The sequence below is a fragment of the Lagopus leucura genome, unplaced genomic scaffold, assembly GCF_019238085.1.
Source record: "Lagopus leucura isolate 7727_CA_CO unplaced genomic scaffold, USGS_WTPT01 Super-Scaffold_100001, whole genome shotgun sequence".
Taxonomy (NCBI): Eukaryota; Metazoa; Chordata; class Aves; order Galliformes; family Phasianidae; genus Lagopus; species Lagopus leucura.
Genome location: NW_024962262.1, coordinates 103,013,437 through 103,040,562, shown reverse-complemented (window position 1 = coordinate 103,040,562; position 27,126 = coordinate 103,013,437). Strand labels below are relative to the sequence as shown.

The 27,126-nt window shown below is 39.1% G+C and overlaps 1 protein-coding gene across 3 annotated transcripts in view; it reads right to left on the bottom strand.

Moving 5' to 3' along the window:
* Nucleotides 1–27,126, bottom strand: part of TSPAN9 (tetraspanin 9) — a 119,205-nt gene that overhangs the window by 52,006 nt on the left and 40,073 nt on the right. For 2 of the 3 annotated variants that reach the window (XM_042867607.1, XM_042867606.1), the window contains one exon: nt 19,239–19,318. In XM_042867607.1, the coding sequence (XP_042723541.1) occupies nt 19,239–19,301 (63 nt within the window). In that variant the 5' untranslated portion in view covers nt 19,302–19,318. Of the gene's footprint in view, nt 1–19,238; nt 20,159–27,126 lie in introns of those variants that run through there. The other variant, XM_042867605.1, reaches the window with a different exon arrangement.

Genomic DNA, 27,126 nt, shown 5'->3' with positions numbered 1-27,126 from the left:
TATGCCAAATCTATCTACTTCCTTATAATCAATGGAAAAGATTTAGATTTAAATAAGTATAGGGATAAGGCATGTTCAAATGAAACAAAAAGCTTGTATGCCTGAAATCACTAGGAATAAATTTACTGATCGCATTCAAAATCTCCCACCACAAACAGCCTCCAGGAATGACACTATTAAGCAAAAATATTTATAGCTTGGTTTTGATGGGCTTTTTACCTTTTTGGGACTATAAAGTGCAGGTCTCATGTCTTGCTGTGTTCCTAGCTTGAAGAAACTATCAGGAAGCTGACTGATATAATTTGATTATTGAAAATTATCTAAATCGAAATCATAACCCTGCAAACCCAAAATTAAATGGTTTATGACAGTTGTCACTACTTGTCTGTCATGCACCAGAGAGTGTCACACCATGCTACAACATCAGCTGAGAACAAGTATCTTTCTTGTCTAAGCTGTTGTCTAGATAAATGCTTGTACACTTACAGTACATATATGTACTTATAGCTTGTACTCATAAGTACATGATTCCATGACAACTCTTGTACATATTACTTATTCCTCTTATTGATACCTGGCAGGAAATCACATGTGAAATTCCACTGGCAACACTCCTTTAGTCTTTCCTATTAGAAATATGACACAAGAAACATACTCTCAAGGACTTAGTCTACCTTAAGCCTCGCCACATAAATTTTACATTACAGTTAAGAAGTAATCTCCGTTCACTCAACACCTTCCCCTTCCTCTATGGATTTGTTAACTATCATTACTTATTATTCTTCTCCACCTGCAGAAGATCCATAAGTATCTTAAGAAAAAAGGAAACAGAATGTTCTCACTTGCTTGTACATGACACTTCCTCAAACATGCAAACTATGCAATCAAAAAGCATAATGATAAAAAATGATAAAAAATACTTTTGTTAAAAATATAAAATTACTTCATCAATTCACTGTTGAGAATTATAAAAATCAAACTGTACTTACTTACTTCGCTCATTACAGAAGAGTATACGTTCTCCATTATACTAAGAAATTTGCCATTAGTAACCAATCTGCCAGTCCTGAGGACAGTTTGAGAATATGTAGGTATACCAAATATAACCGACCATACTTGCCCATTTCATTTCAAAAATGTTCAAAAGTTTCAAAGTTTCAAAGTTTCAAAAATGGCTAACAGGAGAAATATGGGGCTAAACAGTAAAGTTATCACAGAATACAAAACACAACCTTGTAAGAAGTCTCACCATGACTGAATGTTTTATACTTTCAAGCAAATTAGGCAGCAGATACCTGGGGACAGGCATCTGAAAAACAGGCTAAAGCAGCATTTCCATTCAAAACAAAATGATGTTGCAAGATGGCTAATCAGACAGTTTTCTGAGGTTTTCCATCACTCCTTCCACAGTAACAATCTAACAACCTATACTATAAAGAATATGTTCTAATTACCTTGGTAAAAGTTGTAATTTAACTGTAATTGCTTGTTTGTTCTAAGAATTGCTAACATCTTTAAATTACAGGCATAATGCAATTACTCTTCACTAATTTTAAAAGCAGTCTGAGCTCAATAATATCTCCAATTTGTAAGCAAAACAGCAGCACTATAAATCAAACCGATAAATCACTATTTGAGCCAAACATGAGCAAATTAGCAGTGAATAAATATAAAGATATTTGGATTTCTGTAAGTCGCAACTGTGGACTTTAGTATTCATTATGTTTCATGTCACTCACATGGGAGGATAGGATGACTGCTGAATGGCGGTAATTTTTTCATCTTGTTCCTCACTATTAGTAAATATCCACAGAACTTAAGATGACTTTCATGTTCCTCCATCTGAAGTAAAGACACAGGAAAGCCACTTCCTTGGTGTTACAGTTTTCACATAGGGCCTTACAGTGGAAATGGCACTAAAATCTCCCACCACTATACCACTGAAATATGACGTAAGGGCAAGATGTTGAATGAGCGCGTAATAATTACTTGACAGCAGATTTGGTAAGATTAATCTCTCTGTATAGTGTAACAAAATACAACAGAATACATCTATAGTGCACTGCCAGGCTAATAATACTCAAGAAACAAATTGTATTTAGTAGTTACTAGCTCAGGAGACTTCAAATGTTTTTTATGGTTAACAATGTTATGCTTACAGTAACATACATCTGAGAAACACAGAAGGAAGTAAAAAAAAAAAAACAAAAAACAAAACACAACATAGATTAATCCATATTAGAGTCATTCAAATTAGAGTGAGCGTGTAAAGCACACAAATGATCTGCTTATTTTTATTCTTGTCAGCTTCCAAAATGATATAATCATATAATCATTTGAGTTGGAAATGACCTTAAAGATCACTTTAGTTCCAGCTCCCCAACAATAGGCAGAAACAGCTTCCACTAGATCAGGCACATGCAACCAGGGACCTAGGGGCTATGTGTGGCCCCACTAAGCTCACAATGCATAACACACCCATTGCTCAGCAACAGCCAAACCATCAGCATGCTATGAACTCTGTGTCGACTGAAAGCAAGATATGGGGAGGGCAGTGCTGTGCAATGCTGACTCAAGTGATGGCAGATAATTGAATGCGTTTTGATACACTGGCTAAACACAGGGCTCTGAACAGTGAAGAATACGCAGCCACACTTTTTCTTCCGATAAAGGAATTTGAAAATAGAATCATAGAATCATTAGAGTTGGAAAGGACCTTTAAAGGTTATTTAGTCCAACTCCCCTGCAATGGACAGGGACACGCTAGCTAGATGCAGTTGCTAAGAGCCCCATCCAGCCTGATGTTGAATGTCTCCATGGATGGGGTATCCACCCCATCTCTAGGAAACCTGTGCCATGGCTTCACCACCCTCACTGTAAAATACTTTTTCCTTGTATCCAATCTAAATGTTCTCTCTTTAAGTTTGAAATCATTTCCCCTTATCCCATCACAACAGGCCTTGCAAAAGAGTCTGATCCCTTCCTTCTTACAGCCCACTTTAGATACTGGAAGACTGCTCTCAGGTCTACCTGGAGCTTTATTTTCACCCAGTTGACCAGCCCCAGACTGTTTTTGATGTTCCAACCCTAGGATCATTTTTGTAGCCCTCCTCAGGGTTCACTGCAATAGGTTCATAGCTCTCTTATACAGAGGACTCAACCTCTCGACATAGCACTCCAGGTGAGGCCTTGCCAGCGCTGAGTAGAGGGGCAGGATCACCTCCTTTGACTTGCTGGACATTCTGTTTTTGAAGCAGCCCAGGATACAGTTGGTTGTCTGGGCTGTGAGGGCATACTCCTGGCTTATGTCCACCTTGCTACCCACCAGCACCCCTCAAGCCCTTTTTAGCAGGGCTGTGCACAACTCTTTCATCCACAGCTTGTACTGGTAGAAAGGGTTGCCTCAAGCCAGGTGAAAGATCTTGCACTTGGATTTGTTGAAGAGGTTTACCTAGGCCCACTGCCCAAGCCAGTCTAAGTCTCTCTGAATAGTATTCCATCCCCCAGGAGATGTCAACTGCACCCTACATCTTGGGGTTTCAAGACTGCAAAAAAAAAAAATCAGTTTACCTTTGGAAGACCATTTTCAGTTGATATAAATACATGACCCACAAATTTTCAAATGGAATGTACAGAGCTTCAATTATATATTCAACTAAAAAATCTGATAACGTCTCTTTACCAGACTTTCAAAATCCTTGTTGTAGCAGAGAAAAATATCATTTGCTTCACAATCACACCATATTTCATTAATTATATTGTATATTTTGCAAGGACTGCTCCAAAAGTAATGCCTCTTGTTCTGCTGGCCCATAACATCAAAGGTCTTGCCTTTGAAAGTTGTCAGAGGTCCCAGAATTGCGAAAGTCAAGAGTCATCAACTCCAAAAAAGTGTTTCTTACGACTATCATTTAAATAGCAGATTAAGAAGTTGCTGGTTCTAATCAGGTAATGACTGAATTTTGAATGAATAACTTAATTTTCTGATTAGATCCACTGCTTCAGCTATAAAAACTTATTTGCCAGGCTTGAAATATGTGCGGTTCACCTAAGCATTCACTGACATCTCTATCTCCCAAATCTTTGTGTGCCTAACTACATAGGATCAATTCTGGGATCAAATCAACATTTAAAATTGAAGACAGACTTAGTCCTCTTTTAAAGGTTTTCATAAAAATGGAGACCAACTGCTTACAAGTAGATTCACTGTCATCAACCAAGGTTTGCAGTGAGTGCAGAAAACCAAACACACACCAGTGAACTTGCTACTTGCCCTTAATTTCAATTTTTAGCTGGGTGTCAATTATTGCACTCAATCAAATTTCTTAATTGTAAGTCTTAATGGGGCAAGGGCCCCTTTGCATTTCTTTGTAGTGACTTGGGGGACCTACTGGGGTCTACTAACCTTTACTAACGTAATAAAATTGTCATAGAGAATTATGTCTATAGAATTACTGAATCCAAAAACTCTAATAGGAAGAAAATAATCAATCATCTAGAGGTCTTAAGGGAATTAAGGGTCAGTTGAGACCTTTATTCATACTTCTGGAGCTGTTTCATAAATCACTAACTTTATATTCCAGTTCACCACCTGTAAAATATATGGAGAAGTATTTCCTGTTTCTGCCTAATCCATTTCAAATTAAACTCTCGGCTGCTAGGAGCACCTTTCACTATTTCTTCATTCAGAATCTCATCAAACAAAACTGCTAGGATATTTCTCAGCAACTTTTCAACTAAATTAAGGAACAGTTAATGACCAAAACAAGCACCACAAATAGTATTTAATCTTTCAAACAAAAAACAACTCAGGGTCTGCCCAGAATAGGAATGATATTGTCATGTGTTTGTGGCAAGCTCTGATCTCCCAAGGTTTTTCATAAGTCTATATAATATTAAGCAGACATAATTCAGTAAGGCTGTTTTTCCTTTTCATGCTCTTGAGTTTGAAAGTTTCCTTTACAAGATACCAAGGTTCTTTCAATATCTAAGAAAAAAATCTACCTGCTGCCGACTCAAAAATCTGAAGTTATGTTAGTCAAACGGTACATGCTAGCATAGTGCTATCTGATTTATAAAAGCAATGCCTCACATAAGTGAAAATGAAACCTTTTAGCTTTCTCTGAGAGAGACTGAGAAAGAAAGCAAGTAATCACAAGTTATTACAGAAACTTAATCATAGCCTAATTAGGACCTTTGCTTCCCCAGCAGTTACTCAGATTTTGAACCTGCAGGGCAGGTATGACATTAGAACCAGTAAGGTTGGAAGAGGACAACACGCAGACAAGTACAGGCAGATCTGGGGCAGCAACAAAATCATATGACATTCATTCTGACAAAAAAAAAAAGGGGGGGGGGGGGGCGGAAAGAGTAGAGGAGAAGAAATGGAGAAAGCTTTTAACCTCCTCATTTCTTTCATATTTTTTTATGATGTACATAGCACAGCTTTAAAAGACAGAAATTGTCTTGTTTATGTATTATCACAAGTAGGAGACCAGATGGGACTAAAATAGTGTTGTTTTCTTCCTCCTATATTAATTCTATGTACTTCCTCTTTGAAGCTTGTTGAAAAACTCTTCAGAGATCTAGAATCAGGATCTAACTAGTGTTTTTATAGTTGTTGATTAATAGGCAAACAGAAACCATTCAGATCCAAACAGATTTTTTTTCTCCTTTCCATTGTTCTGGCTCTCCTACCCTTTACTCCTGCTATAGGTTCTCTTGCTATGCTGAGTTTCCCAAGACAGATATCGAGATAGACAACAACTATGGAATTGCTATAAACATAGACACAAAAAAAGGTGGGACATCAGCAAAAAATATCAACCTCAGAAGTACAGGAGTTAAAGTCAACCTTGAAGAATAAAAAATCTTTTGCCACCTTTGGCATGCCACTTTTGAGACAGCAAGTACTTAATCTTTCCGAATGCAAGCTCTGCTTCAAAAAGGACAAATCATTTGGAATAAGCTGGGGATGGGCACACAGTGACTGTTGAGCTGCAGTAACACTGCTTCTTCCAGAAGCAAAAAAAAAAACCCCAAAAAACAAAACAACAACAAAAAACTAAACACTTCAGAAAAATACTGTGAAGCAGTGTAGCACCTACAACAATTTATAAACCAGTATACTGTACTAGAGAACACAATTGTACTTCCCTGCAGCCTGAATGCAGGAGTCATAACATTCACTTCTTTTTGTCAGCTTGTGCAAACTGCACCTTCAGGTTGAAAGGCTTACACTGACATAGCTGCAGGACAGGTTACTAAAAGTACTGAAAGAAGTGTTTGGTTTAAATGTATGGTTTAACATTTTTGGTTTGGTTTATACGTATCAATGGATACGATTATTTTGCTGTAGTCAGCACTTGTTAGATGACACTCAGAATGCTATGTCCAGGTTTTGTCCTCCCAGTTCAAGAAAAATATTCAAAACTTGGAGATAATCTGGCAGAACATCATCAAGATCAGCAGTGTACAAAAGCTGCTGTACTGAATTTTTGTGTACATAGAAAAAAAATGAAAACAAACTGAATGAATTGAGAACTACCGGAATAGATTATCAAAAGAAATTATGGAATATCTGTTCCTTTAAATACTCAAGGCTCAGGTTGATCAGGCCATGAGTAATACAATTTAACTTCTACTTGCTTTCCACTTAGCAAAAGGCTGGACAAGATGATCTACAGGGATCCCTACCAACCTAGACTTTTTCTGTGATTCCATAATCTAAATGTATACTGTGATCTAAACATTTGCTAAATACTACTTATGCAGTAATCTTATTTTTACATTAATTTTTTTCTGATTTGAATGTAAAAAAAATATTAATTTCTCTGCCTTCTGCAAGTATTAGATATCATGTTGGTTTATTTATTTATTGTTTATACTTTTTTATTATCTGCTTTGGAGTCATACAAGAACATACAGACACACAGACTCTAGCTGTCTCTGTCCAAGTTAATTTGGAAATGAAGTGCAGGGAACACCACTGTAAAAAAAAAAAACAAAGCTCAAAGTATGTGACTGGCAGAATTTTTGAGCTCATGGGCAACGTCATGCATACACAGAGGAACACAGAGGCCACCACAAGCCTACTGGAATTTGGAGCGTGCTACTTGCAAGTCCTTGCCCCCAGTAGCTCAGTCTGCTAGTCTGAGATCTTGGCCCTCTAAAGGTGGAGCATCCATGGAGATATTTAGTTCTAGTGGCTCAGTTTGCCATGTGTATCAAGAGGATAAAAAGCACTGCTCATATTTACAGACTGTCAAATGGATAAATACATTAACTGGTCCCAAGGGACTAAGTCTTATAGAAACAGATGTAACATCAATTCCCTAAAACAGTGAAAATTGATTTGACAGGGCAATTGGAATGGTAAGGAAGAATAATTAAGACAATACAGTTTATTAGTTAAATTAGAAAAAATATCTTCACAACCAAAAGACACTAAAAGAAAAGGCCCTCTTTGCAAACATGACAAGAGCTAGAATAACTGGAATGGGGGCTGAGGGAATATGCAGGACAGTAAGATTCCTATTCAGCTGATTAGTTTAGATGTTTACATTTCTGAATTACAATTCATTGACAGAACATCAACATCTCTTACCTGCTTAAGAACATAACTGATTGGAAGTTTTCAAAGACGATAAAGAAGAAGAAATGAGTCTTGTGAATAACTCAAGCTATCTAGCAGTCACACAGTTGCTAACAGATTATAAGCATTCAGCTTATATGTAAAAGTGTGGGAACAAATTAATCAAGAACCCTAACAGAAGAATATAGCTCTAATTCAGAAGTAATCCTCCTGGTAACTGAAATTTACTAGCAGAATTACTAGAAATCCATATAAGTCAGGCCATCTAAAAAAAATCAGAGTACATGCTACAGGGTCAGACACAAAAAATCAATGAATCCTATGTGGTCAGTTGCAGAGATCATTACAAAACTGTTCATTTTATTATACGGATTTTATTTAGTTCTCTGAGCTAGCAAATTAAGTGAACACAGAATATCACACTGTCAACTCTTTCATTTTTGCACCATTTCAGACTCAGTGATTGTACTTTATAGTATACAGAGATGATCATACATAACAGAATTACTCTGAGTAACCAGTTCCACACTTTATCCTTATACATGAAGAGTAAGCTACTTGGTTAAAGTTAAGATGTTTTGCACTGTATGTGCAAAATAGTAGAAACCTGCTAGCAACTAATACATCTCTGTTTATGATCAGTAATTAAACTAATGAATCCTTTCAGCTTACAGTTATCTGCTCATAATCTTCTTTGGAAGCTCATGATTTTCTGGTTTCAGTCCACTTAATTGTACTGAACTTAAATAAATAAATAAATAAACAAATTAAAAAAAGAAACACTTATTTTAGTAAAAAAAAAAAACCAACACCTGTGAGTCACAAATTCTTACAGTGTTTGGAATTAATAGTTCTGTAACTTACAAGACACACACTAATTTGTGCTGATTTAAAATCCTTGCAACAACTCTCAACACATCATACATTTCCCAGTCATGTACGGTTGATTCAAGATGCTGCTCTTAAGAATCAACAGTTATGTAGTCATTTTCTACAATTTTAACCTACAGCAGTTGAAATTGTACCTGAATGCACTTAGGAACTATGGAGAAATCTACAAAAAAATAAATAAAATTCAGATTCAGTTCCTGCCTTCTTACGACTTGTCAGTATAATATTTGAAGAAAGACACACAGACACATATGCTTGAAAATACACTGAAGTACTATTTCAGGTGCACTGATTAGAGAAACAGCACAAGGGTTTACATTAAGGAGAGTCAGAAAATAAGCCAAAGGAAGGAGTAGCAAATTCAGCTTGCAATAAGAACCTAGTAGGCTGAACAAGAACCCACAGATGCACAATTTCTTCCCCAATAAAACAGAAATAACATTTTTTTTTGCAAACACTACTGCCTCTAAAAAATCATTTCTCATTTACTGAACTTAATAACAAACCTAGCAAACACAAAGAGTAAAATAAATTGCACATTAGATATAGTGTGCTTAAGCTTGCATCCCCTCCAAGGCAGAATAGAGACACTGTCTTACCGTGACACTAAATGTTTACAGGAAGGTTCAGACTGGTTACTAATACCATTGGACCTGGCTATGACTTCATCCAGGGCAACCATAAACATCACCTGGATGTATTGTAATGCTCTGAGAAATCTAGCATTATCTGCTCTACCTAAGCAGTGATAAACCTGTTGACCATGGTGCCCAGTTTTGACAGATACCAGAGAAGATGAATGACACGACTTTCAAAATACAAACTGGCAGCAAGGCCAAGAATATTCAATATCCATAGTATACTGGATGACAGGAGTAATTCAGTGAGGTTTGGACATTAATGTGAACTTTTGCTCAGCTCAGGAAAAGCAGCAGGAAAGAAGAATGATCATCACAGTCCAATTTCCAAACACTTGGAAGTTCAGGTATCTGCTGAATATATATTCAGCAGTCCTAAGCAGGAAGGTACTGAGCTGAAGGTACCAAGTAGACTTAGAGCTAATTTGTTTCAGAAAGCTGTGAAATTGCTTTGGGTTTAATGTCCATGGTCATTTCTGTAAATGGACATTAACATTATTAAGTTTGATGTTACCACCCCAATAAGTTCATTAAATACATTCAGTAACACACTTCCAGCTGTATTAGATCCCTCTACTTTATTTGGAAGGTGTCATTTATTTGTTTTTGCAAGATACTTAAAAAAGAACCCTAGATACCCATTACAATTCCATCTTTAATTCAAAGCTTCAGTGAGTTGCTGAAAGTTTAGGTAACCTTACTAGTGATGTGAGAGGAATACAGGAGCTACAAAGTATACTGTACCAAATTGTATGTGACAACTTGGCTGCCTCCAGGAAATGCCCTAATTTTATACACGGTGAAACAAACTGAACTTTACTTTCCAAATTTGGACTGCATCACATCTTTTCTACCCAGGTTCCATTCTGCACCAGCAACATTTAAATAGACAGCCTCTTGGACATTTTGATAATGGAGTTACAAGCTCATCCTACTCTACATGCACAAGGAAGATTATACCTCTTCGGATCAGCATTTGCAGACTTACTTTCAAGGAAGACAGCAAGAAGACATACAAGGAATGTGCTAACAAAGGCCAAGTCAAACAACTTACTGGTATGATCTAGAGGACTCTATGGGTCTGGAGGAAAGTAAGGACAATTGCAGCTATTTTGCTTATTCATTATTATAATCATAGCCTTATAAAAGTTGGTATTACAGTTATTTTTTAAAATTGCAGGAATTAAGACACAGAGGGTTGAACATACTTTCTTAAGGTCAGAGAGACAGTGGATATATAAAATAGAACCTGAGTCATATTCTTAAAGAAATAAGTCTACTCTGGGAGGACATATTCATGTTCTGGGGACATATTTTTCAGTTTGAAAGTGTTATTCTACTTTTCACTTTCAATCAATATAAGCTTCTTAATATATAAATTAGGAAACTATGTACAGCAGACTACTCTATATCAGATGCACAAAACAAACCTGCATTTTAAGTTATGAATCAACTGACCATTTACTCAAAATAGCAAGCAGAAGTGGCCTGCTCAACCTACAGCTAGAGGAAGAACGCTCCAGGACTGAAGGGAAAAAAAAAATAATAGAAACAAACTCAAAAAACTCAAACCACCAACTGATTAAAATACGATGTTAGTAAAGAGCAGTAACTGAGACAAACACTGTGAAAAGTGACATATCAGATGTCCCCCCTATCGAGTTAATCAGCTTAGACTCACTTCCCTAAAAACAGTTATGGGGCCCCTGCTGTGAAGATGAAAATGTCTAGCTCAGCTCTGAAGTAAGCCTCAGTATTTTAAAATAAACCTAGCCTCAGGCCTCAAATAACATTTAACTGTTATGCTATAATGATATTTATTTTTAATGGAGTTTATTCACAACATATTCATTAGGATATGATACTGTTTGAACTACATATTACTTTTCCTTCTCCTTCTAGACAAATCACTGACATACGAAACATTTTTTTGCTAAGTGTAATCCAACATTGATGTGTACATTCAGCTTCTCAAATTCATATTAAAAACGGAGTTCTTCTGCTAATGTGACTGAAAACAGTCTTTAGAAAATTGGGACCACTTCTTTTCCAGACTTCATTATATTGCTTTGAATAACTTTTATTATTATTATTTATTTTTAGTGCCCTTACTTTCATGGGATTGTATTGCAATTGTTATTCTGTTGCTGTCTTATGACATAACAGTCAAAATATAACAGAAATAAATATGTCTATTATGTCAAGGGACAAGCATCTCAGGGTCATTCTCTGCCTGTCTCTCCTTGTCATTATTCCCTGTGTCAATAAATGGAGTTATCAGATAATGCAGCCAGGGGCAAGAGAATAGACACGAGAATTTGAACGTGCTTCCCGTTGTAAGATGTCAGTAATTTGCAATTTTTCTCATTTCGGGGACAAACCATCTGCCCCTCTTAAGCCTCAGAGATTAACTTTCAATTATGCAGAGGGACAAAGCCTGCTCACAAGATTTAACTGACCAACAGGCTCAAATAAGCGTTTAAGCTTTGGTGTGCTATTTCATATATTCCTGTTAAGGGTAAATAAACATTTAAGTATGGATTACCATAAATAAACCATTCTAAAATCTCTGCCTGGTCTACAGTACCATTATCTCTGACAGCAGTCTCGCCCAAACAGATACAGACATGCTCCCTTTCTTTTAGTGTGATCTGAGACTTAATAAAATGTGACTTGCATGGCTGCAGTACTACTGTCTTTATGTACAGTGATAATCACACAACACTGTTTTTCATCTGTAAGAAAAAATATGAATCACTCATGCTGTAATAATAAATTAGACAAATAACTAATGCAGAAAAATCTCATCAGGAGCAATAGTTTTTATCTGTAACACAGTATCAATGGAAAATTTGCTGTATTAAAATTTTGCTGATACTTCAAGGTCAGCTACTCTACAGCCCACATTTTTCTGTACTTTACATTCTAGCAAAAAGAAAATCTTAGCAATCTGCTATAAATTTACTCCAAAACTGAGTATCAAATAACTGAATTTGGAAATTTGACTCCATTTAACTTAGATATGTGAACTTATTCTCATAATTATATTACTAATTATAAACTAGTACTGTTCCTATGAGACATTTTTGAAATAGCTTAAATATAAACAACTAATAAGACACATTAACGACCTGACTGCATTTAGCTTTACAGCTCCTTGAAATACAGAAGATCAGAAATTGTATCATCTTAACAGATACACAGTTCCCAAAATAAGACACATTTTATATTAAAATTAAAGCAATGTTAAGTGTATTATAAATGCCTCACTGTATGTGCATTCATTAACCTTAACTGATAAATTAAACTTCTGAAGTCTGTTTTCTTACAAAGTTCTCTGCTGAAGTTTCAATAATTTCTTCCTGACAGTTCAAATTTTACTTTTTAATTCTCATTTTGAAATTCTCATGTCATGAATAAAATTTATTTTAAAAATTTTTGTTTATAAAATTTCCATTTTATACACAACATGATTTTGTGATACAGTCTGTGAAAACAGTTTCTATAAACCTTTCCTCTGATTAAAAAAAAAAGAAGTGAAACCTATCCAACAAATACATGTAAACTAAACTTTTTTAATTTAATGAATACCTTTCTTGACAACTAAGTTGCTACCTGTAAAGGCAAACATCAATACTGGATTTCTTCTGCAGAGCTACACAGAGAGCTCCTCAATCTCCATATATTTGCTCATAAACATTCTGAAGGCAAACTAAGTCAGCAAATGTTTGCACTTGCCCCATCCCTTTGCAAAACATATTACACACTTAAGATAAATTCAGTGTAAATCATCATCCCAGCCAAATTTAAATACTATAAGCTTCCTTAACCCTCAGCTCAGACTTCCCTAATCTCTGAAAGAAAGCAATGCCATGTGTCATGAACAACTGCTAAGAGGACCACAGAGAAACACCTGTAGCTCTTAGTATGGTGGAAAAACACCTTCTGTTTCAACTTACTGCTCAGCCACACTTAGATCAAATTGCTGTGTGGAACTCGCATGCAATCCTTCAACATTAGCTCATACATCTGCTTTTAACTTTCAAAAAATGTATTTTTTGTCATGAATCTAATTCAACAAAACTTATGTCCTGTTGGGCAGAAACAATACTCCAACTCTTTACCATATTTATTTCAGTAACAATTTGCTTGCTACATGGAGACAAGAACAATCCACTAAACAATGTACTCCATCACCTCCATGCATATACTTGTCAATACAGATAAGTCTGAAGAAAAATATGTACACACATATATATGTATGTGTATATGATATGTGTACATATGCTCATATATGTGTGTTATATACAAGGGCTGCTCTGAAAGTAAAGCCTCCTATTTTATTACCTTGGCCCATGACATCAGAGGCAGGTGATGGTGGTATGGCAGTAAAGATTGAACCTTCCTGCCAGTGATCCATTACATTCTGTTGCCATGTGACAGATGGTAGGAGAGTAGCAGTCTGACAAAATGCCATCTGACATGGAAGTGCATATGAAGCAAAGCTGTAAGGCAAGAAACAATCCAGGCAACCATGCACAGCTGTCACACTACAAAATGCTCATCCATGAGAATCTGTGAATTACAATCAGGGATACATGTATGGAGCTCCAGTGCACTGAAAACAATGGTTGCAACACTGGAGAATCACAAAGTTTGTGCCACGTGGATCCTGTGAACGCTCACAGGAACAGAAAGAACACTGTATACAAATCTGTCAGGATCTATTGAACTAATATGAAGCTGAAGCTGACAGTTTCCTGAACTGTATCATCATCATTGATGAGACAAGGTGTCACCACTATGAGAAAGAGTCCACAGTGGCCACATGGGAATTCCCTATTGAAGAAAAAGATCAAGAAGCAACCTCTAGTAGGTAAAGTGATGAGAATCATCTCTTGTGATAAGAAAGGGGCGAGCCTTCTGGATTTCCAGAAACCAATACAAACCATCAACTCTGAAAGCTACATCACAATGCTGACTAAGCTAAAGGTTCAGAGTTCCAGGTCAGAGAAGATAACTTTTCTCTTGCAACACAATAACATCAGGCCCCATACCCATCTGAAGACTGCTAGTTTTCTCTTAACTGTCCTATCACACCCACTGTACAGTCCAGATTTGGTGACTGCTCTTCTGACTTTCACCTATTCAGGCTGATGAAACATGGATGGTGTGAGCAACACCACCATCGTAGCAGCTGTGAAACAGTGACAGTGGTTCACCTCTGCTGGTGCAGATCTTTAAAAGCAAGGCATCCAAACTCTTGCCCATGGCTGGCAAAAATACACAGCTAACGGTGGTGACTAGTTAAAAAATAGCATTTTGTAGCTGAGATTTTGTTCTGTCCAATAGTGTTATTGTGCTACTTGTATCTGCTGTGGTTTCAATGCAAACAGGAAGCACTACTTTTAGAATGACCTACGTACAAGAAAGCAGAATGTCTGCCTCCAAAATTTCCTCATGAAACCAGCACTGGAATTTCAACTCACAAAAGAACTAATAAGAATTAAGAAGCATTTCAAGAAACTGCTGCAGTATCTTGTAAAAGTTGCTTTACAAAATATTAATTTACTTTCTACTTCATATCAGAAACTCACTCCTCATCATTATAACCAGGAACTATTTCATTTTCTCTAGAGCACTTTACTAACTTTTTTCAATTTCTGTTGTAGTTTCCACAGAAATAAATTGGAGGCATTACTTTCAGAGTGACCTACATCTATTTATCATAGAATCACATAATCATAGAATGGCCTGGGTAGAAAATGACCATAACGATCATCTAGTTTCAACCCCCATGCTGTGTACAGGGTCACCAACCATCAGACCAGGCTGCCCAGAGCCACATCCAGCATGGCCTTGAATGCCTCCAGGGACAGGGCATCCACAACCTCCTTGGGCAACCTGTTCCAGTCTGCCACCACACTGTGTGAAAAACTTCCCCATAATATCTAACCTAAACCTCCCCTGTCTCAGTTTAAAATAATTTCCCCCTTGTTCTATCACTATCCATCCTCAGAAACAGCCATTCCCCTCCTGTTTATAAGCTCCCTTCAAGTCTGGAAGGCCGCAATGAGGTCTCCCCGGAGCCTTCTCTTTTCCATGCTAAACAAGCCCAGTTCCTTCAACCTTTCTAAATAGGAGAGCTGCTCCAGAACTCTGATCATCTTAGTGGCCCTCCTCTGGACCCGCTCTAAGAGCTCCACGTCCTTCCTGTACTGGGGGCCCCAGGCCTGGACGCAGTACTGCAGGTGGGGCTTCACAAGAGCTGAGTAGAAGGGGACAATCACCTCCCTCTCCCTGCTGGCCACCCCTTTTTTCATGCAGCCCAGAACACAGTTGGCCTTCCGGGCTGCAAGTGCACACTGCAGGCTCATGTCCAGCTACTCATCCACTAGGACCCCCCAGATTCTTCTCTGCAGGGCTGCTCTCAAGGAGATCTTCCCCCAGCTTGTATTTATACAAGCCCCAAGTCATATCGTGCCCAACCCAAGTGCAGCACCCTGCACTTGGACTTACTGAACCTCTTTATGTTTTCATGGGCCCACTTCTCTAGCCTGTCCTGGTCCCTCTGGATGGCTTCCCTTCCCTCTAGTGTATCGAACACACCGCTCAGCTTGGTGTCATCTGCAAACTTGCTGAGGGAGCACTCGATGCCATCATCTATGTCATTGATAAATATGTTGAAGAGCACTGGTCCCAAGACTGACTCCTGTGCGACACCGCTTGTGATCGGCCTATCTTCACACACACGGACAACAGCCCTGTATTCCTCCCAGGATACACAACCCTGCTTTCACTTTCTGTACATTTCCCTTTTTTCTCTCAGTTTAAGCTGCAGGTCTTTGCACAGTCACAACAGTCGCTTGCCTCCCCTGCTCGACTTCTTCTGCTGGGGATGGAGAGCCGTTGTGCTCTCAAAAGGGTTTCCTTAAAGAGCTGCCAGCTTTGTTCTGTACCCACACCAGTTTCCCAGGGGATCCCACTCAGCAATTCTTTGAGCAGTTGGAATTTTCCTCTCCTAGAGCACAGGGTCCTAGCTTTGCTTTTTGCCAGGTCCACATTCTTCAAGATCATAAACTCCATCAAGGCATGGTCACTACAGCCCAGGCTGCCTCCAACCTTAACCTCTCTAATGCTCTCCTCTGCAATATATATATATTTTATATATATATATGCATACATAATTAATCTTCAAATATGTGTGATCTGGCTGACAGGAAGAAGGAATAGTACAGTTCACTGGCACATGTGGGAGAGACTAAATCTTCTCCATGTCAATAAGCAAATAATGGAAAAAACATCCTTCTTTGGGCCAACGCTAAGAACTGTTCAAGGTAACGGGGTTCAAAGTTCTTGGACACCAGAGGTAAACACTGTTCCCCATTTTTCAGTAGATGTATTAAAGAACTACTGTAGCACTACAGTAGAACAATACTTCCCAGCAGCCACCCATTGTGCTACTATAAATCTAGAACAAAGTGGCTTTCTGGAAAGTACACAGGTCCTTCAGATTGCCCATTAACTACTTCATTTGCCACATAGCTGCTAGACCAGCATCTGTTTAAAGACACTTTAGAACTGCTTTCAATCTCTGTTTACAGTTGCCTAAAAAGAGGGTTTTTTAATAAAAGAAATCACTTTGCATTACAAAAGATGATTGTAACTGCTCAAGAGCAGACACAATTTCATGGTTCTGGACTTCTCTTTCTTAATAAAAATTCTGAAGGATGTAACGCTCAAATTGCAGTGGGATACTACAGTCCTAGACACAGCTCAGTCAGCAATGCTGGGAAACATGTTCTGTACTTAACAGCTCAGTGTGCTGACGACCAGGACTAATGAGACCAGGCAAACCTGGGAATGAGGAAAAAGGGTTGAAAGACAGGACTGAAAAAGCAGGGAGTGCTTCAGTACAGAGTAGAAGTAGGAGACAGTGGCAGAGCTGCCTGGTAAGCCCAGAGCTGGGCTAGCAGGAGAGTTTAAGGCAGGAGTGAGTGACATCGAAATTTTCATAGTCAGCAATGAACACATACACACAGCCAAACACCCACAGCCATAATATAACAAACAAAGGTTCCAGATACAAAGCCAGAGGTGGCAAACTACAGTACAGTACACTTGTCTATAGCATGCTTCATTCTAGCTCACATTTCCATGAGTAAAATGAGATGGTCTATTTACTTGAATGGCTTAAGACACAGGATAATAACATAGTCTGATTACGAAAAATAAGAATCTAGCAAGACTTCAGTCCTCTCAAATGATGCACACGATGTCAAGTTTGGCTGGCAAAACTGAATTCAAGTCAGGTAAAGAGAAGAAAGGAGGAATTTAATACAGCTAAGGTGAACAACATAAACCAGGCTGGTTGATCAAATTTCTGTTGTAATCAACATCGAAAAGTACTTGACATCTTGCACGTTAGCATTTTTCTGTAATTGTGATTCTACGGAACCATATTTATTCTGTATGGCATAGCTCATAAAAAAAAACATTTTTGGAATATCAGAGATGTGACAATGTTTAATAACAGAAAGAAAAGTAATATAATCCTCATAAGAAAACACATGTATTTTAGTAAGTGAGGGCGAAGAGATAACTAATGACTGATCACATAGAGAACACAAATAATGATATCAGAAGAGCTGTTCCAAAAATAATGGCAACAAGAATCACATGAAAAAAATGCTTCCAAGGCATCAAAGTAATATAACCTTCAGGTTGAATAAAAATGATTAACTCCAGGAACAGTTAAGGCAACTTCCTAGTAGTGTTCATATACAAAAGATTAAAAAAAAAAACCAACATACAAACTTTGATGGAATCTTCTTCACTCCTTTCTTTCTATTTCTATTTAAGTAAGATTCACACAATTTCAGTGGTTGAAACATTTCAATCTATTACTGTTAAAAGATCACTGTTGCTAGAGTGGTTCAGTGCTAGACCAAATCTCCCATTAATGCTTGCTCCTAAAAGTTATTTCAGTAAGTGGGTCAGATGAACAGAGAAGCCGCTAGTAAGACTCCAAATTTGAACACCGATGACTCCAGACCACCTAAACTGTACTGTTAATGGCCCTTCTTTTAAAATAAACCTAGAAAAGATGTCTTCATTTATTTATGAGATATACTGTATATTTCTGGACCACAAACATTAATGATGTGGTTCATACATTCAAACACTGCAGTCATCAGGAAAACAGTGACCTTTGCTTTTAAATGAAGCAAACTATTTCATTTTCAGCTGTATTCATGCACCGAGTATTACCATTAGTCTGTATGTTCCTCAGCAATACTGTTCACTCAAGGATGCCAAGCTACCAATTGATTTAAACATCTCCTCCCTTCCTTGTATCTCACATAATTTTGTTCAAAGTAGACATTATGCTTTTAATTTGCTTGTTGAGGCATTGTTACAACTCCTCTTGCCTCTTGGCTGACGGAGGAAAATCAATTTTGATCCTTCAGAAGTAAATGCAGACCTCCAATTTCATATATCAGTGTGGACAACTGTCGCTGAAACTGAACCCAGACTACTTCATCATTCCAGTTATTTCACATTTATGTTGATACTGTAAGAAGTTAGGACATAGGCAATTCATTGTTTTTAATTGGAGAAATGGAACAGAATTTCCTTCAAACAAAAAGGCAGCTTGTGAATGAAGTTTACAATAAATAAATGACATTTATGTCAACAGCGAGAATGCACTTCAAAATTATATTTAACTACAGCTTAATAAATTATGAAACCTGCCATCACAGGATTTTAACCCTACAGTAATTCTTCTCTTCCCGAAGAATAACAGTTTTGCCATTTCTTAAATAACACAGTTCAAAACATGTAAGAATATTGAGTTTCAAGATTTATTAATTGAATCTCAGCAACCAGATGATAATAAATATACTAAAAATGTATATTTTCTCATTAGTTTAATGAGGGTTTAATACTGAATGTATTCCATGCAAGTATGAGAGACAGGGCAAGGAGGGGAGGAGGAGACAGCTGGGGGGAGGGGAAGAACTTACTGTAGTGCTTCAAAGATGCACTATAAATGTAATGCAGCAGTACAGACAACACTAACAAATGAAGGCAACTGAAAATGCAATACTCACCCAAAATATCAAATTGAAAAGGAACATCATATATTTCAAACAACACAGGCAGCCTCTTGTCATGTCGCACTTCTTAAATTCTAAAAGGAAAACAAAGGATAGATCCAGGTAAAAGACCACATATTTGCTGCCTTTGGGTGCACTGTATTTGTCACTTTTTATGCCAGTCCCAGTCCCAGAACCAGTCCCAGTTTCGATGCCAGTGTGGTTCTGTGTGCGTGATCCAGCTGTACCATAGAAAGCTCCAGCAGTAAAACCTCGACCAAATTGCCTTCCTGAGGTAGAAGGTTTAGCAAAATCTGAGTCTTTGCTATCCAAAGATGGACTCCGGTGAATTGAAGAATCCTCGCTACTTGACTTCTCCATGATTTCTCTTTCCATAGTTGTCAGATTCAATGTACAGCATCTCTCAGTGTTAAATGCAATGCAATACAGGCTTTCTGTATTTCGCTTCTCTTTTTCTTCATACATAAATCAGATAATTACTGCAGAATTTATTCACTGCATTGTTGCTGTTTATCTATTTTTTATAGCAATGCAGGCTGTACTCTATCCATAGCATGGATTTATTCATTAATATCCTATCCATGCACAGACTCATGATTTATCTTGATAAATCAGATACGCAGAACTTCAGTTTTTATTCAAGAGCCACAGGCTCATCTCTCTGCCCTTATTCTACAGCCCTCTAATCTACAGGCAGCAGATGGTCCTTGCATCCATTTCCAAAAAGCTTCCGCAGTACACCTAGGAGAACACTCTGCAGCCTGACCACTTTTCCTGCTCTAACCTTCCCTCTCTGAGTCTGTCTGTTTCACACGCTGTCTTTTTTTCCCACCCGTTTACAGTATCTCATTCAGTAATCAGCTATCAGAGTGCACTCTGTGTTTCACTGCTGTTGATGTGAAATCAGCAGCAACTGCAATCACTGGGCATTTCCCACAGAAATCCCTGACCTAATAGCAAATAATAAATCCACCCTCTTTCTTGCTCCTCCCCTCTGCTTTCCATCTGACCAGTTAGAAGAAGCCTTCTCCCACAGGGCACGCCTCCATGACACAGTATCTTTAATAGGATTAGAATTACTCTTGACTATACAAGTGCACAACAGAAAATCTCTTTAAATGTCAAGTACTGTTTAGCTGTTTATGAGCTAGAACTGTGAGGTAATAGTACTTGTGCAGTGCAATCAAATCATGTTAAAATATATATTAGACAGCCAAGATCTAGCCTCCCACTATGCACAAAATGAACACTGACTACACAAACAGAATTTTCTTCGGGCTTAAATGTCATGGGACAAGATACTGGAACAGACTAGCAGCCAGCATACACTGAATAGACACATGTCTCACTTATGCATGCACACAGTGACACCGTCACCTCTGAAATAATTAACCATAAGAAAAGCTGAGCTGCTGTCTCTTACAGGATGATCAGTGAATTCTTAAAACTTGAAATGTAACAATATCTGAACCTCCACCTATTTACAGGCTGCTTAACCAGTAATTCAGAGATTATTTTTATGTATGCTGATGTATCATCCTATGCTGTAAGTAGATTATGAACTAGAAACATTGACACAAATGTCACATTTCTTTTCCAGATAGTAGCACAACATGCCTGGTAGGACCTTGAAATAGAGGAAGCAGGAGTGTGCATGTGCGTTGGTGTCTATGCTTGAGGGGGGGCAGGGAAAGGGGTAATAATTCTGGTCACACTTGGTGCTTTCAAATTCGTCATTTTGTCAAGACTTTAAGCACACCACAAGGATGTTGCAAAGGGAGAAAACATTTAAACTGTAAATTATTGTTCTCTTTTTTCAGAGAAAGGATAATAGGAGACCACTACAAAAGAAATACAACTAACGAGAAAAAAAAAAAAAAAAAAAAAAAAAGCCAAATTAGAGCTGATCCTGTGAAATTTCTTTACTCTTAGATATCTATGCCCAACAGCTCCTAAAAATTCTGTTATTTTTACATTGAAACATTGGAATCAACTTCCTAAAGCAGTTATATACCTTTATTGATAGGCTCTTCCTGTGAAAATATCCTTATTTTCCTGTGAAAATAACCACAAAGTGCTTCATGCCATGAAATACTTAGCATTTGTGAATGTAAAATTCTTTCTCTGTGTTTGAATAACATTTTAGCAGTCAGGCCCAACCCTTTATTAAGCATGCTTATTCACTCTGTTTTTTAGAAGTCATTTCAGAATTACCGTATTACCATATGTATCAAGTTTCTCCATCATAATTGCAACTATATGATAAAGACTAAGTAGTCCACATGAAACACTGCAGCACAAAAGTTTGTGCACATAACACAAGGAGAAAAAAATCCAAAGATGTGAAAGCTTGGTATGCTGTGACCAGGAATCTGCCTGAGACACTGGAATTTGCAGGATAAGTAGCATTTAAAGCACAAAGCAAATACCTAAGTATCGTTTTAGAAGAATGAAAACACTCTTTGAAAATTTACTTGAAATTTCACTGATTGTGAAGTTATGCCATTTCAATCCTATGCTGCAGCTAGTTACTTTCAAAATTTACCAAAATAAGCTCTCAGCAAAAAATGAGACTGCACAGGTTGTCTACAGTCTAATATATTTTTTCTGTTTACTCTTTAGTTTGCCGTAAGATTTACACTGACAAACTAGAAAGAAAGGAGTTGGATATTCAGAAAAAAATAATGTTGTGTATTTGTGAAAAATATTGCATTATAAATATCTGCCTCAATTACTGACAGCTACATTACAATAACAAATTATACACACCTCAAGATTAAAAAGGGATTATTTTATAATGTACAAAAAATCTCCATAAATCCAGTCGGAGTCTGTAAATGGTAGAAACATTTATATTGCTGGTTAAGAAAAAAAGCTCACCCAAGACTTTTCCAATTTTTTATTAGTAGACCATCCTAATTTTTTCACAAAATTATAGAATCACCAAGATTGGAAAAGACAGTCAAGTCCAACTGCCCACCTATCACCAATATTTCCCATTAAACCATGACCCTCATATCTAAACATTTCTTAACGCCTCCACTACCTCCTGCGAAGCACATTTCAGCACCTTCTTCGCCAGAAGAAATCTTTCCTAACGTCCAAACTGAATCTCCACTGGCGCAACATGAGGCCATTCCCTCTATTCTCACTACTACTTGTGCTGGAGAAGAGGTCAACACCCACCTCGCCAGAGCCTTCTTTCAGGTAGTTGTAAGAAAGTGAGGCTCTATTGAGCCTCATCTTCTCCAGACTGAACAATCCCAGTTCACTCATCTGCTCCTCATAAGGCTTGTGCTCTAGAACCCTCACTAGCTACACTGCCCTTCTCTGAACACACTCCAGGGCCTTTCTTGTACTTTCTAGTCTTTCTTGTACTGAGCAGCTCAAAAATGAACACTGCACTAAAGCGGACAGTGTACTCAAGCCCTGCCCTCACCAGGGCTGCATGAAGAGAGATGATCACTTCCCAGCTCCTGCAGACAACATTATTTCTGGTACCAGCCAGGATACCATTGGCGTTCTTGGCCACCTGGACACACTCACATTCAGCTGAGTGTTGACAAATACCCCAGGGTCTGTTTCCTCTACACAGTCTTCCAGGCTTTCTGACCCAAGCCAGTAACAGTGCATGAGACTACTGTTATCAAAGTGCAGGACATGGCATTTGATCTTGTTGAACTTCATTCCATTGGCCTCAGTTCAGTGATCCAGCCCATCCAGATCCCCCATCCCTTCCTACCCTCAAGCAGATCCTTCCGAAGATTCCCCTGAACTTGGTGTCATCTGCAAATTTACTGAGAGTGCACTCAATGCCCTCATCCAGGTCACCAATAAAGATATTAAACAGGGCACAATCCAATACCAACCCATGGGGAACACCACTCATCACCAGTCACCAGCTGGATTTCGTGGTCATCATTCACCACCACTCTCTGGGCCTGGCCATCCAGCCAGTTCTTTACCCAGCAAAGGGTGTACTCGTCCAAGCCATGAAGCTGCCAGTTGCTCCAGAAGAATACTGCAAGACACAGTTTCAGAGGCTTTGCTGAACTTTAGGTAGGCTACGTCAACAGCCTTTCCCTCATCTACCTGGGGAGTCACTCAATTGCAGAAGGAGATCATGAGCTGGACCAGCCTTTTGTGAACCCATGCTGGCTGGACCTCATCCCCCAGTTGTCTCGCACATGCCATGTGATACCACTCAAGATGATCTGCTGTATAATCTTTTGGCACCAAGGTTAGGCTGATGGGCCTGCAGATCCCCAGATCCTCCTTACAATCATTCTTGTAGAGGGGAGTCATGCTGGCAAGCCTCTAATCCTCTGGAACCTCTCTGGTTGACCAGGAACGGTAATAGACAGTGGAAAGCAGATTGGCAGTTACTTCTGCCAGCTCCCTCAGCACCCTCAAAGGACCCCATCCAGCCCCATGGACTTCTGACAGTTCAGGTTTCTAACTGTTCCTACCTGAATCATGGAGGGGTTATTCTGCTCCCCCTCCAAGACTTCCAGGGCAGGGGGATTACCTCTTTGACCATTACTTGTAAAGCACCTACCACTAAGAGCTGTCCATGACTGGCCGACACCACAGTTTATAAACTAGGACAATCAAAGAAATAAATGTAGCCAATATCCAACTTCAAAATTGAAGTCTGATGAACTAGCACTAGGGCATAATGAACAAGATTAGCCTCCCCTTCTGCTGTGTAAAAAATAAACATGACTCTCTCTTACAATTATGTTGTTACAACCAAGGAGACCATGCAAGCTTCAGTAACCTTCTGTCGCTGTAGCTTTACAGATCAGATGCTACCTCCTCCAGCTGTAAACACTGTTTGTGTAGCTCAGTTAATATATCATTTAATTGTATTTAATTTTTTTAAGTATATTAATTAGCCAGCCACTTTAAAGACAGGAGGGGGAGTATTGTGACTAAATATGACCTGTACCTTTACAGAACGAGTCAATAGAATTTTTAACTGTATTAAGAAATTGGACCTGAGACCATAAATAAGAAAATAAATAAATTTCACTCCATAGCAGAGGTACTACTGAAGATCTGTAGGTTACAAAAAAAACAAAAAGGAGTAAAAGTTTAATCAGTCCAACCAGGAGTTGTGGATACACAAACAGATCTGATTAATTTTAATGTATGATTTCTTTTCCTGTGCAGAATCCTCTTCCAAACTGAATGATGTCTTTTCACCTGCCCTATAAATTCAATGCCAAGTTCATATATAATGATACAAAAAAGACCAATAAATTGTCTTGATTATTTCAAACAAGCAACCAAACAACACTTAGTCTAGTTCAGTGCCTCCTTCAGAGTGCCTATCACTATTTTGTAATACAGTTTTTAGCTTCATTTTCAGGTAGGACCTTGTGCAGATCAGCTTGCACCGAGGACTCTTCACAGAAAAGGTAAAATTGCAGCAAAACACCGTAAAAAAAGAGCTGCTGGGAAAGTAATTGAGCTCCTGAGGTGCTGCAGCACTGACACAGTGTAGGCGGAGCTGGAGTGACAGCAGCCAGACCCCTCTGCATGTATAAAGCCAGCCCACAAGGAGCACAGCAACCCAGGAGTGCAGTGAACAGGATGGGCAAATGTGGCATGGTATGTCAGAAGAGCATGGAATGGGCAGAGTAAACTAGAGATTTGAGTGGGGGTGCTGAGTATCCCTCCTCACATGGGAGACTGGCTCACAATCATCTGCTTCCCAGGCACAACAAATCTGGCTGTAGTTTTTCTGGCAAGCAAAAAGCTCTTGCCAAAAACAATGTGGCAACTCAGACAGAGTGCCTGCCCAAGAAGTTGGCTCTTCAGGTAGCTGCAGGGAGTGCCTGAGCCTGTTGGTACCAGTGAAGGACAACAGGGATTCCACCTATGTGAGGTCTGAAAAGGCAGATGATCTGCTCAGCATGGTGGCACAGTTCAAGGAGGAGCTAGAGAGGTTAAGGAGCACTGGGGAGTGTGAGCAGCTGATGGAATAACTCCATGCCATACCTACATGAAAGGCATCGGGGCGATATCCCCAAACATTGGTGGACACCATGCCCTGCCACCATCACGCAGAGGGAGGGAAGGAAAGAAAACAAGTCTCAGCTTGGCATCGCAGGCAAATCCTATCCTTGAGGGAGAGATGAATAAAGATGCAGTGGAAGGTTCACCCAGCAGACTGTCCACAGCAAAGACAGTCAGCTCCACACCTCAACACTGCCTCTACCAAAAAGGAAAAAAAGGGTAATTTCTGTAAGTAATTCTCTTCTGAGAGGAACAGAGGGCCTCATACTTTGGCCAGATCCTACCCTTAGACAAATGTGCTGCATCCCCAAGGTCTGGGTCAGAGTCTTCCTACTCTGGTTCACCTCTCTGATTATTATCCTTTACTGATAGTTCAGGTTGGAAGGAATGAGAGAAGCCTGAGAGCTATCAAAAGAGACTTCAGAGGACTGAGCAGAATTACAGATGGTGTTTTTCTCTATCTTTTCAGGAGCAGCAAGGGATACTGAGAGAATCAGGAAAACCCATCTCATGAATACATGGCTAAAAGGCTGGTGCAATCACAGGAATTCTGGTTTTGTTTTTGTTTTACCATGGGGTGCTTTACTTGGTGCCTGGTCTGCTGGCTGCAGATGGGTCTCACCTGTCTCAAAGGAAGAAACAGATCCCAGCCCACAAGCTGGCAGGGCTCATTGAGAGGACTTACAACTAGGTATGGAGGAAGTAGGGAATAAATTCCTGACAAAGCCTACCACGTGAAGTGCCCCACCACCTGCAGTTCACAAACAGAGGAGGACTTGTGGAAGATATGGAAGTTGGGAGCTGTCTAGGGCAGAGCAAACATGAACTGCTAGAGCTTTCTACTCTTGCTGAAATCAGGAGACTCACTCAGACTTCCAGAAGGCAGACAAACTATTCAGGATGCTGGTAGGGAGGGTCCCTTGGGAGTCTGTTTTATAGGGCAAATGAGTGAAGGCTGGATGCTCCCCAAAAAGAAGTCTTAGGCACAGAAGCAGGCTGCCCCCCTGCTCAGGGTTGGTACTGGGGCTTGTCTTGTTCAGTATCTTTACTGATGACCTGGACAAGGGCCTTGAGTGCACTCTCATTAAGTTTGCAGATGACACCAAGTTTGGAGGAAGCGTGGAGGTGTCTGGGGGTAGAAGGGCCCTTGGAAGGATCTGGATAGACTGAATCACTGGTCTGAGGCCAATGGGATGAAGTTCCACAAGACCAAGTGCCAGGTCCTGCACTTTGGTCACAACAATCCTAGGCAACGCTACAGGTTTGGGGCACTGGCTGGAAGACTGTGGAAGAAACAGACACATGTGGGAATGTGTTGGCCAACACTTGGCTGAACATGAGCCAGCAGTGTGCCCAGGTAGCTAAGAAGGCCAGTGGCATCCTGGTTGGTACTAGAAATAGTGTTGCAAGCAGAAGCAGATTGCAACACTGAGCTCTAAAGAGGCCAAACCTTGAGTACTGTGTTCAGTTTTGGCCCCTCTCTGCAAAAAAGACACAGAGGTCCTGGAGTATGTGCAGAGAAGGACAACGAAGCTGGTGAGGGGAGTACAAGCCTTATCAGAAGCAGCTGAGGGAACTAGAATTGTTTAGTCTAGAGAAGATGAGGCTCAGGGGGAGATCTTATCACTCTCTACAACTACCTGAAGGAGGTATATGAATCCTTTGCTTTCTGGCTCAAAGCTTGCTTTCTGAGGTATTTCTTCCGATAAGACTCTAGGAGATGAGAGATGAGTGTTGCTGCGTGGACAGTTTTACATTTGAATGCATTTCTTTGGAGCTGTTTACCTTCGGAAGATAGTGCTCAGGACTGTTTGCTGGCAGAAGATTTAGCCTGTGACCAAGTAACTCCTGTTTGCTA